General features: G+C 30.6%; 1 protein-coding gene across 1 annotated transcript; it reads left to right on the forward strand.

The window, feature by feature from the left end:
• The first annotated feature begins 7,613 nt into the window (after window positions 1–7,613).
• On the forward strand, window positions 7,614–11,094 carry LOC145087109 (glutamine synthetase). Its single transcript, XM_079025010.1, has 11 exons — window positions 7,614–7,734; window positions 8,842–8,881; window positions 8,988–9,091; window positions 9,186–9,234; window positions 9,340–9,446; window positions 9,540–9,627; window positions 9,743–9,871; window positions 9,988–10,062; window positions 10,154–10,245; window positions 10,339–10,498; window positions 10,597–11,094. Exons 1-11 carry the CDS (start codon window positions 7,661–7,663, stop codon window positions 10,753–10,755), a joined length of 1,077 nt encoding a protein of 358 aa, XP_078881136.1. The 5' UTR covers window positions 7,614–7,660; the 3' UTR covers window positions 10,756–11,094.
• Window positions 11,095–13,774: the final 2,680 nt, after the last annotated feature.

Consider the following 13,774-nt stretch of genomic DNA (forward strand, 5'->3'; position numbering starts at 1 on the left):
TAAACATTGAAATTAAGAATGAAGTCATACAAAATATATAATTATACATAAATGTCATCAAGATTTTTAAAATAAATCGATTATTAATATGATATTTAATTTTAATTACATATTTTGCAAGGCGTACGTTTGACTTCATGTTGGTGCGCCGAAAATCCTCTTCCTTAATTTGTAACCTAAAAAATTAAGGTGAATAGGAATATAAAATAGATATTACTAAGCATTAATATAAATAATTAAAAAGGATATGTGGATCTCCTACCACCGGTTAAAGACAACATACCTCTCTAGTGGTATTGATTCCAATGTGAAATTGAAGTAGTCATTCTATGTACACCTTGTTTTCTAATTACATAAACAAATATAAATAACCAAACATAAAAATGTTATCTTTATGTATGAAAAATATTTTAGTTAACTAACAAATTAAATAATATAAGTTTAAGAGTTAGGAGTTTTAAAACATTAATATTTTTATTAATCAATCAATTAAGTAACACATGTTGAAAATTTTACAATCATTATTAAAAAGCATTTGAAATATTAGATTTTTAAATGAATTTTGGTTGAAGTTTTTTAACCTCTATTATAATATATATATATATATATATATATATATATATATATAGAGAGAGAGAGAGAGAGAGAGAGAGAGAGAGATGGAAAGTATAACATATGTATGAGTTTTAATTAATTATCTTTTTGAAACGGTACAATTACAAAACAAAACAAACATATTTAAAATATTTAATTAAATATTTTCGACGTCATCCTATATAGTCTATGATCAATATATTAACGATTAAACCACAATATACAACTATTGTATTACAATAATCCAAAAAAGAAGAAAATATAAAAACGAATTAGTATAAAAAACTTACAAATTAAAAGCTCTAATATAATTGCATATCTCCAAAAGTGGTCATAAGACCTCAACCCAACACAAAAACATTTAAGTTTGTTTTTCTTTTTGAAATTTATATATGATTTGTATGCATGTCTTCCCAAAAGATTGACCTTTTTAAAATAAACTTTTCACTAAATGCTAATTAAACATAATATAAGTTATAAAACTTTTGAGGGTTAAATCATAATTAAGAAAACTTTTGAGTTGCATTAGTTAAAAAAGGAGGTTTCAAATGAATGTGGTTTGAGGAAGTTAAAAAATGGGGTTTTAAATGCATGAGATTCAAGAAAAAATGCTAACTTTATAAGTATGTATGACTAGACGAATTCTCGCGCGTTGCGCGGCGCAGGTTAAAAATATATTATTAGAATATAGTTTTTAGATACCTTTTAGTTAATTCGATTCATCAATTTAGGTTCTTTTATTATTCTTATATTTAATGTTGTTTTCCATTTAATTATGTTAAAAAATATATTGAATTTTTTTAAAATATTATTTGATATTTTACTTTAGGTTTTAAAATTTACACTAAATTTTTAAGCTTATTTGATATATTAATGTAGGTTTATTTAACTATATATTAAAGTTAACAAATTAAGTATATCATATTGATAAGTCACAAATTCTTTAATTTATGATAATGTTTACAACTAAAAACATATTTAAGTTAATAAATTAAGTATATTGTATGTAAATATGAAAAGTTTGGAGTTTCAAATGAATGTGGTGAAAGAAAAAATGTTTCCTTTATAATATAGTAAGATGATTATAGTTTTAATTTTGTAAGTGATTGTGATATATACAATTATTTGATAATTTTATAAACCGTTTAAAATTGTGTAAATTATATATCAAACGTATGATAAACTATATATAACGGGTAACAAAATGTATGAACAAAAATATGAACTCCAAGTTTTAGTAACATAAAAATACAAAAACATATATTATAACATTTATATTAATATATATACAACGAATAATAAAAAATATAAAAAATAAACACTACAACTTTTAATAACATAAAAACACTAAAACATTTATTATAACATTTATATTAACTTTTCATATTTAAATCACAAATCTCTTCAAATACATTAATGTTTTTAATGAGCAAAACTTTACAACCTTATAAAAGAAAAGAATATAAAAATTTATTAGCGATTACTAATTAATAATCATAAGTTAAAAACTCTTGAGTTGTAACTAATAAATATACATAAATTAGAAAACCCTTGAGTTGTAGTATGGGTTTCAAATGAATACCGTACTTAGAAATGTGTATTTATTATTATTATTATTATTATTATTATTATTATTATTATTATTATTATTATTATTATATTCGTCTAAATAATTGGTTTTGATGCATCATTTTAACCCCTTCAATTATTAAACATAAAGATATTTAATTATAAATCTATAACATACATAGGTGCATATATATGTTAAACAAATCACATATAATATATATTTTCGTAAATGTCATATGTAATTCTTGTTGTAGTAATATGGATAAATTACTTTCATATAAAGAACATATCATGATAAGTCATCATAATTACATATCAAATGTTAAAAATTATGTTATCTTTTAAATATTGTCTTTGTAAATATGTTGTATAGGATAACCCAACAAAAAAAAAATAATAGAGAATAAACATAATCAAAATAGAAAAACTACAATCAAATAAATAAGAACATTGGGTGGTTGAATATATAAATAAAAATGTTACATAAATATGTGTTTAAATCAAAAGAAAAAACTAACATTCGTCAACTTTGCTCAAACAAAAAAAAAATCTATATCCGTTTTCTGAATCTTCTTTCTTTATTGAACACCATTCAACCATAGAAACTTGATAACAATTATTCACTAATCTGCAACCAAAATGTTTTTCTTGAAAAAAGAAGAATGAGAAAGATATTCCAAGCAAAACATTGATGTTTGGAGAGTCATATTCAAGATTGAGTAATACATACAAATCACATATAAAGGTCAAATGAGAAATTTAATATAAAGAAAGAATAGAAAAGCTTCATTTGTTTTGGTTGAAAGAAAAAATCATATTACAATTACCATCGATGCAACATAACCCATTTCTTCAAATCATCATATTTGGATCGTGAATGCTTCAACTATATGAAAACTTTTGAATCATAATATCTTCAACCAAATGAAGACTTTTTGTAAGAAAAACGTACTAATATAACTAAATATATAATGAAGGTGAAACGGTGTGGGGGTTTAAAATGCATGAGGTGTTGACCTTATAGAGTGTGTGATTTTCTTGGAATGAGGTTATATGTGACTAATTACTTTGAAGGTGAAAGGGTATGGGGGTTTCAAATGCATGAGGTGTTGACTAATTTTTATGGGGGTTTCAAATGCATGAGATTCAAGAAAAAATGCTAGCTTTATAAGTATGTATGATATTTATAGCGAATATAAAATTATGAATTTTAATACATTTAAGATAATAAAAAAGTGTTAAATTAATAAAAATAACATAAAAACGTAATAGTTTAGAATAAGTAAGTTTATTTTTAACACAATTATCATAAGGATTGTTACTCTAAATAGATGGTTGTATTATGAATTGACATATTTTTTTAGTATTGAAAAAACTTATATAATCCTAGTCTAATCTCGACCAAGTTATTCAATTTGACTGATGCAGGAGAGTAGGGATGAGAAAATAACGAAATAACCTAATAGATACTAAACCAGATCCAAATGTCTAGATAATTGCGGTTCTTGATTCCTAATTTTAAAGAAAATCAGTTTTCGGCCCATGGTTCTTGGTTTTTTTCCTAGATTGGAACCAATTTTTTTTTTGTCTAACTTTAAACAACTATAACTTGCTTATACAAGCTCTAGACGAGCTGATATTTTCCAACATTTAGTTCTCTATCTTGACTACAATTTAGACTTTTGAATCACCTTAGTTAAAAATGGTTGAGTTACACAACCTAAACAAAGGTTGTTAGGGTTATTGTTTTTTTTTTCCAATTTTTGCATAATTTTATGTCCAACTTTGACCAAGCATAACTTACACACACAAATCATTGCAAAATGATTTTTCCTTAGCTTGTAGTTCTCTATATTAGCTACATTTTAGGCTTTTGAATCACCTTAATTGGTTGAGAATTGACCAAGTTACATAACCATAAACAAGGGTTATTGGTGTTGTTTCCAACACTTTGTAGAAGTTTTCCTCAAATTTAAACAACCATAACTTGCTTATACGAGTTGCGATTAGGCTATCTTTTTTACCCAATATGCAACTCTCTATCCGGGGTACACTTAGGATTTTTGAATCACATTAATTGGTTAAGAATTGACTAAGTTTCAAACAACCCTCATAAATAACAATGTACTTTAGGCTCCAACCGGTTATTAAGTTGGATTTCAGGTATCGAAACAGGAACCGTACCCTCCTATACGGTTTGGTTCTTAACTCTTAATAGTCATATTTTTTGGTTTTTAGTTTTTTCAGTGTGTGTATAAATGATTTGTATTCTATATTAAATAATTAAATATTAGATTATATGTAGTACTGATCCTCACCAAATCCATTAACGATCTTTAAAAAAGAAAATGAAATTGAAATTGAGATTTCTTGTGATATTAACAAAATTTTCTTGTAACATCTGATTGTGGTTTAGGTGAACATCCTGACAAATAGACATTCACATGAACTAGCTTATTGACCCTATAAATGATATTATAAGAATCAATATGGAACATCGTCTCATGTAATTTTGCTTGTTGTCGTTGCAATAACATATTTTGGTTCATGCATTTGCTCGTATAATCTTATTAACGAAGTGGCAATTTTCATTGTTACTGTTTAAATTGTTAAAATGAAGACTGATGTAACATTCCAAAATTTCACACCAAAAATTTCATTTTGAATATAATAATTATAAAACCATATATCTGAAAACAACCATCGTATCAACTCATATAAAAACCCAAGTAACAATAGTCAAAATATGTAATGAAGTAACAACATCACAGGAAACTCCCAAAGGTCTCATGTGCGGAAATCATGGTGTGATGCGTTGCAGTCATGCCAGCTCCTTTCCTCTCGAAGAAGAAGTACCTAAAACCAAACTTGTAAACTGTAAGCACGAAGCTTAGTGAGTTCCCCCATCATACTACATACCATACTATACACATACTGCCTAACATATCCGGGTGCTGACCTACCCCTTCGGTCTCTTTCAACCGATAATTTTCTAGCATATTTGGGTGTTGGCCTACCCCTTCGGTCTCTTTTAACCAGTAACCGCCTAGCATATCTGGGTGCTGACCTACCCCTTTGGTCTCTTTCAACCAGTAACCGCCTAGCATATCCGGGTGTTGGCCTACCCCTTTGGTCTATCCGATCGGATACGGGGTCTATTTCACCCCTACCACTACCACATAATAACATACGTAAACATACACAGACATACTGTCAGGTATATCTGGGTGCCCGACTACCCTTTCGGTCTCTATCAACCGAATATTGGGTCTATTTCACCCCTACCATTACATCATAGTAACATAGCACATAAGCACATAAATCACAACAGATAGTGGCATACCGGACAATTACCATAAAGACAATCATCTCTACTATGAACACCTACTAGTGGGTCGGCCTTGGTGCCTTAGACCCACTTCTACTGGAAGGTAACTCACCTCAAATGTTGTAAGTAGCTGAACTGTCCTCGAATCTGAAATCAACTCCACTCCTACACATTAAAGATTTCCTTTAATTACTCGTTTCATACTCATAACCCTTAAGGATCACCTTTTGGTCAAAGTCAAAGTCAAGGTTAAATTCAACATTATGGTCAAAGTCAACATTCCAGGTTGACTCAACTCGTCGAGTTGGCCCTTCAACTTGCCGAGTCACATAACTCATAAAATCCTGAAATCGCGATCCAACTCGTCGGGTTCTTTCACGAACTCGTCGAGTTCCTCCTATCAACAGAATTGGGACTTTCCCATTCAACTCGTCGAGTCCTTCCTTTTACAAAATTGGGGCACTTCAACTCAACTCGTCAAGTTCTTCGGTCTGATAAGCTTTCTTAATGTATTAAGCCACTATTCGTCGACTCCAAGTCTCGTATTCTAGATCTGGGTCGAATACACCTCTAGGAGGGTAAAGTTTCTGACTTTACCCATTGATACCCAACCTAGAAGAAATGAGCCCTAACCCTATCTCAAAATGGCTTAGTATCAACGTCATAAACCTTCAAAACTTCATGATAAGTCATAGGATCATAGATCTGGACTCTAAAGTTTTCTTGTCCACGTAAAAGTCTCATTTTTATCCTCATGCGTAGCCTAATGTGACTAAAAGAACCCAAACGAAGGTCTAAAGGTTGCATGGGACTTCCATGGCCATAAAGTTGGCATATTTATGCCATGAAGTCCCTTCAAGTCCCTAGATCTGAAAGGTTTGATCAAAGGGACGTCCAAATCCCAAAACCCATAAGCTTGGAACAAAAACAAGAAGCAAAGCACCCTAAAACTAGATCTATGCATATCAAGGTCAAGGTTGGAGTTTTATACCTTAGATGAACCATAAATGAGGCTCAATTTCTGAATCTACCACTCTCTTGCAAGCTCTTGCTCCTTCTTCAAGCTTCTTCTTCACCAAATCACCAAGAATACACAAAGTTAGCTCCAAACTTCTCGCAAATGCAATAGGGTTTCGAGGCCATGGCTTAGGATAGTGGAAGCTGGAGATGAGACCAAATAATGGAGGTTAAGGTGTTTAAATAGGGTGCAAAACCGTAAAAATTACGGTTTCATTATGCTAGTGCTACTCGTCGAGTTGAGGCTCCTCGAATCGTCGAGTAGACTTCATAATCCGCGTCCAAATCCATCTCTACTCGACGAGTTTGGGGCCTCTAACTTGTCGAGTTCTATATCAAAAATGAATTAATTGAGAATTAAATGCATACCAAGACCTGACGTTACAACTGTTTATCTGAGACTCGACCTTGGTACTAGTCCATAACGATCAAAGCTTTGTCAAAGCGTGAGGCTATTAATGAAGCAAATTCAATGAAACAACTTGTACCAAAAACAAGATTCCCAATTTTCCTTAGTTAACTCGTCCCAACATTTCAATTTTCAAACATACCATAAATCACTGCCATATGTAACATTGTAATCGGTTATTTTTCATTTTTATAACCATAACTTATAAATTAAAAACACATTATTATTTTATAAGAAACAAAAGAGCAAAATACACAAAATCTTTTGTTTTTACAATCAGCCACCAAAGATCAATATATTTTCATGTTGATTATTTTTATATATTCTATAATCTTACAATAAAAAAAATAAAAACATTAAATTTAGTTTTTATAATAAAATAAATGCTTTATATTATTTATAGTTTTAAAAATAATAATGAGTGGTTATAAATTAAATTGTTTTTATTAAAATTAAAATTGCAAATAAAAATTAAGTTTGTTTGAATCGTTATCTGATTTATTAACCTGTTTCTTTTCGAAAATATTTAATTATAGTAATAAAAGCATGGTGTCAACCTATTTGATAAATCAAATATCAAACCTTTTTGCAATTTGAAGTGTATTATAATACCACTTCGTATCATCATCGTCGTCGTCTAGAAGAACTACTGCACTTATAAAAACCCACACTTACCTTCTCTGATTGTATCGATTATCATCCCTCTTATCCTCTGCCTCCAAAGAATTCAGCACTTCGATCTCATGGCTCTGCTTTCGGATCTCGTCAACCTCGACCTCTCTAGTATCACCGATAAGATTATCGCCGAGTATATATGGTTGGTTCCCTTTTTCTATGCTTATCAAATCCCCTGTTTTTCGCCATGAATCTCTCCCTCTCTTCTTGGATTCTTCACACCTTCCTGTTTTTTGCTATGAATCTTCAAACTAAGTTTGGATTCTCAATGTTTTAAAAAACGGTTTTTTAGTTGAACCGTTATGGTAACCGGTTTCCGGTTTAACCGGTTCGACAGCCGAGGGAACCGTTTTCTATATTTTTCATATTTTTTTTTATTTTCATGTTTAAAAGTTCAAATATTAAAAATACACATAAAACTAAATTGTAAATGAATCCAAATATATTCAAATAACACATAACCATAATTTTTAGTGTTTTACGTCAATCCATATAAGCCAAAAAGAAAATAAAATATAATATCGAAACGAAATATAATTTTAGATGAATACAATCACGTTAAAAAACTTTATAACATTTACTATATGTTTTTATTTAAGGAAAACTAAATAGATTTGAAAATAAACTCATCGCAACGTTTTTCATCTGTTTTTATTCGGTTCAACCGGGTTTTTCTAAAAACCGGACGGTTCAATCCGGTTCGGAAATCAATGTAAAACGGTGATAATTAAACCGTTTCCTCATCCGATTTCCGGTCCAACCGGTCCGTTCAAACCGGATTTAGTAGGAGATAAATCTTTGTTTTGGTACATGATTTTCTGAATTTGTATCTACAGTTTTGTGTGTGATCATGGTGTAAACGTTAGATAAATAGAAATCATTTGAACCAATGGAAACAAACTAATCTCGACTTGTTGGATCTACGAGATGGGTGATTGGGTGATCTGGAATCTGTACAAACACAGCAACTATTGAAAATGATTGATCCGATCTTCTTTTCCTCTCTTGTACTTCATCTCGTATACCACAATTGAAAAGTTCGGACTTTTTCGTCATTTACCGAATGTGTTAAAGAATCCAAAAGCAATTAGATCTAAAGGCTTAACCCATCAATCACATTCTTTAGTTTATAACGTATCTTTTACTTTCTTGAGTGTTTTTCGACGACTTTTGGCTACTTTAACCACCATCCATTCTTCTTTTTGTTTCTTGACTAATACCAATTCCTAAATGATTGATTTTCAAACAGGATCGGTGGATCGGGTATGGATCTTAGAAGCAAAGCACGAGTAAGAAATCAATTCAATCATTCTCTTGTATTTCAGGGTTTCAGCTTCATTGTCACCTTCTTTAAACTAATTCGATACAATTTCTTCGACCTTTTGTGTTCTTTAGACACTTTCAGGGCCTGTTTCGGATCCCAGTGAGCTTCCGAAGTGGAACTACGATGGCTCTAGCACAGGGCAAGCTCCCGGAGAAGACAGTGAAGTCATCATATAGTGCGTAATCGATTCGTAGTTCATACCCTCTAATTTTTAACTTATTTTTTCTTGATTTCTTAAATTAAAAATGTGTTCTTGATGATCGAAACAGCCCTCAAGCAATCTTCAAAGATCCATTCAGGAGAGGCAACCATATCTTGGTACATTTTCAAGATTCATACTTTTTGGGTTTTATAATCTATAATTAATTAACTTTAAAGATTTTGACTTTCTAACCCAAATTTCTTTATATTTACGTAATGTAGGTGATGTGTGATGCTTACACTCCCGCCGGCGAACCAATCCCCACGAACAAGAGGGCCGCCGCCGCCAAAATCTTCAGCAACCCAGAAGTCGAAAAGGAGGTTACATGGTAAATCGACTAAATTCCCTTTCCACCCTTCAAATTTCTTTAAAAAAATTTCAACTTTTTAACCAAATTTCATTACTTTTTGGGTGTTAACAGGTATGGAATTGAGCAAGAATACACCTTGTTGCAGAAGGACACCAATTGGCCAGTGGGTTGGCCTCTAGGTGGGTTCCCTGGTCCACAGGTAATCAAATCAATCAATCTATCAATCATTCTTTCCGTCTTTATGCTCATAAGTCATAAAAATGAATACTTTTTGTTTGATTCAACTTTATATTCATCGATTCAATGTGATTTAGGGTCCATACTACTGTGGAATTGGTGCTGACAAAGCTTTTGGACGTGATATTGTCGATGCACACTACAAAGCTTGTCTTTATGCTGGCGTCAACATTAGTGGCATCAATGGCGAAGTTATGCCTGGACAAGTAAACTTTCTGAATCTTTTGAGCAAAACCCATCTCCCTAATTCGCCGTTTTTTCCATTTTAAAGCGAATAGAAGTAAAAAGTTGAGATTTTTATGTTTGTAACTTTGTATTGTAGTGGGAATTTCAAGTAGGACCTTCCGTAGGCATAGCTGCAGCTGATCAAATCTGGGTCGCTCGTTACATTCTTGAGGTACCTTAAAATCTTTCGTCTTCTTTTCTTTTATTTTCTTGAAGGACTTCAATGGTGAAAAATTAATCTTTTTCTTGTTTATTTTCTTCAGAGGATCACTGAGATTTATGGGGTGGTGGTTTCATTTGACCCCAAGCCTATTCCCGGCGACTGGAATGGAGCTGGTGCTCACACAAATTACAGGTATTGTATGACAAAAGCACTTCTCTATTGCCATTACAATGGTGGCTTTATCTCTACGACTTTCTTCTAATTAGATTCTTCACAATCTTTCAGTACAAAATCCATGAGGGAAGAGGGAGGATATGAGGTGATCAAGAAAGCTATCGAGAAGTTGGGATTGAGGCACAAAGAACACATTGCTGCATATGGTGAAGGCAATGAACGTAGGCTCACTGGTCGACATGAAACAGCTGATATCAACACCTTTTTATGGGTACTACATCATGTTCATATAATTACTTATAAATAGTTTTATTTTTTCTTATTTTGTTCCAAAAAGATTGATTTTGTGCTTGAAAAATGTGTGTTTAGGGTGTTGCAAACCGTGGAGCTTCTATTCGTGTTGGAAGAGACACTGAGAAAGAAGGGAAAGGGTACTTTGAGGACAGAAGGCCAGCTTCAAACATGGATCCATATGTGGTGACTTCCATGATTGCTGAGACTACCATTCTGTGGGACAACAAATCTTGAAAAGAGATTGCAAATTATGAAGCCTGATTGGGAGGGAGATTTGAAAAAATGAATTTAGAATTGGGAACAAACAACCCTTCTTGTTTATTTTCTTGAAAATTAGATATTGTTCTTGTTTTTATTGTGTTGCATGTTGATCGTTATGATTATTATGGTAATGGTAGTTTTGTGTTTCACGTTTCTTGTAGCAAAGCATTTTGAGTCCAAAATGCATGGAAAGCTACTACTTGATTTGAGATTTCTCCCATGGTGTCTCGTGGGAATATTGTCGATATTGTCTATGATAATAATAAATATGAATGATAATAACAAATATGAAGGGTTGATTTTGATCCCTTATACCTTGCTATGCTCGCATTTTATTTGTGGTAACATTATAGGCATCCATAATACTATACAGTGTTTAATAGATTGTCTATCTTAATTCCAATTTTCATATTAATTTATCACTTTTTCCTACGAAAGTTCAACTGAACATAATTTTACGAAACAATTATTTATTTGCTACTTGTCTTATAATAACTATTTTTTTATGTCATTGAACAAACTAATGATCATTAAATCCATATATATATTTAACATCAAAAATAGTTAGTGTGCACTGGCTGCCCTAGGGTGGTGCCGGCGGTGCGGTCACATCGGGCCTCTGATCTTAGGGTGCTTTCGATTTTTGGGATAATTTATAGTTATATTATTGGTATTTTTGTAAAATCTATTTTTATGTTTTATCAATAAATAAAATTAGTCCGGTAACATTTGGTTCCAATTTTAGATGCATTTTAATTCTGAAAAAAATCAACATAAATCAAAATCTAATCATAAATTTAAAATTTATCAACAATTTAATGGAAATATCTATATAAAAAAAATGCAAATCTATTTTGTTTATAAATTTTAGACAACATTTTTATATTTTATAAACTCACCAAAAAGTAAGAAAAAATCTCATAGATGAAAGTCTCATAGATAAATTTTCTTCTAAAAATGTTAGAAGGTGGATGTTTAGAAAATAGTAATGCGTTGTTCTTTTTTTTTCGAAAAGTTGTTTATAACAGTTTTATAATTTTATTTGATTACCAACGAGTGAATGCATTATTTTGTGGTAGCGAATTTATGAGATGTTTTTTAGCAACTTTATGTTTTGAATTAGTGGTAACAAATATACTTAATAATATTTACAACAATTTTTTTTATGGGGCCTTACTTTAGTTTTTGCACAAGGTATCCGAAATGTCAGGACCGGGCCTGTTAATGTGATATACTACTATGGTTAAATTTAATCTACATTAATGACCATTAAATCCCATATATATATATATATATATATATATATATATATATATATATATATATATATATATATATATTCAACATCAATAGTTAATGTGATATACTAGTATGGTTAAATTTAATCTAAATAAATTAACCATAGTAGTATATCACATTAACTATTGATGTTGAATATATGTGGATTTAATGATCATTAATTTGTTTAATGACAAAAATATTGATTTTATGTATGAAAAACTTGTGTTTAGGGTGTTGCAAACCGTGGAGCTTCTATTCGAGTTGGAAGAGACACATAGAAAGAAGGGAAAGGGTACTTTGAGGACAGAAGGCCAACTTCAAACATGGATCCATATGTGGTGACTTCCATGATTGCTGAGATTACCATTATGTGGAACAACAAATCTTGAAAAGAGATCGAAAATTATGAAGTCTGATTGGTAGGGAGATTTGAAAAAATGAATTTAGAATTGGGAACAAACAACCCTTCTAGTTTATTTTCTTGAAAATTAGATATTGTTCTTGTTTGTTTGTGTTGCGTGTTGATCGTTATGGTTATTATGGTAATGGTAGTTTTGTGTTTCACGTTTCTTGTAGCAAAGCATTTTGAGTCCAAAATGCATGGAAAGCTACTACTTGATTTGAGATTTCTCCAATGGTGTCTCGTGGGACTATTGTTGATATTGTCTATGATAATAACAAATATGAAGGGTTGATTTTGATCCTTTGTATCTTGCTATGCTCGCATTTTATTTGTGTTAACATTATAGGCATCCATAATACTATATAGTGTTTAATAGATCGTCTATCTTAATTCCAATTTTCATATAAATTTACCATTTTCTCCTACAAAAGTTCAACTGAACATAATTTTACAAAACAATTATTTATTTGCTACTCGTCTTATAATATAACTATTTTTAATGTCATTGAACAAATTAATGATCATTAAATCCATATATATTCAACATCAATAGTTAATGTGATATACTACTATAATTAAATTTAATCTACATTAATGACCATTAAATCTCATATACATATTCAACATCAATAGTTAATGTGATATACTATGGTTAAATTTAATCTAAATAAATTAACCATAGTAGTATATTACATTATCTATTGATGTTGAATATATATGGATTTAATGATCATTAATTTGTTCAATGACATAAAAAATAGTTATTTATTATAAGACGAGTAGAAAATAAATAATTGTTTTGTAAAATTATGTTCAGCTGAACTTTTGTAGGAAAAAATGGTAAATTTATATGAAAATTGGAATTAAGATAGACGATCTATTAAACACTATATAGTATTATGAATGCTTATAATGTCGAACACAAATAAAATGCGAGCATAGCAAGGTACAAGGGATCAAAATCAACCCTTCATATTTGTTATTATCATAGACAATATCGACAATATTCCCACGAGACACCATGGGAGAAATCTCAAATCAAGTAGTAGCTTTCCATGCATTTTGGACTCAAAATGCTTTGCTACAAGAAACGTGAAACACAAAACTACCATTACCATAATAACCATAACGATCAACACGCAACACAAACAAACAAGAACAATATCTAATTTTCAAGAAAATAAACTAGAAGGGTTGTTTGTTCCTAATTCTAAATTCATTTTTTCAAATCTCCCTACCAATCAGACTTCATAATTTTCGATCTCTTTTCAAGATTTGTTGTTCCACATAATGGTAATCTCAGCAATC

Source organism: Lactuca serriola, chromosome 2 (genome assembly GCF_051521515.1).
Source record: "Lactuca serriola cultivar US96UC23 chromosome 2, Lser_US96UC23_V15, whole genome shotgun sequence".
NCBI classification, from domain to species: domain Eukaryota; kingdom Viridiplantae; phylum Streptophyta; class Magnoliopsida; order Asterales; family Asteraceae; genus Lactuca; species Lactuca serriola.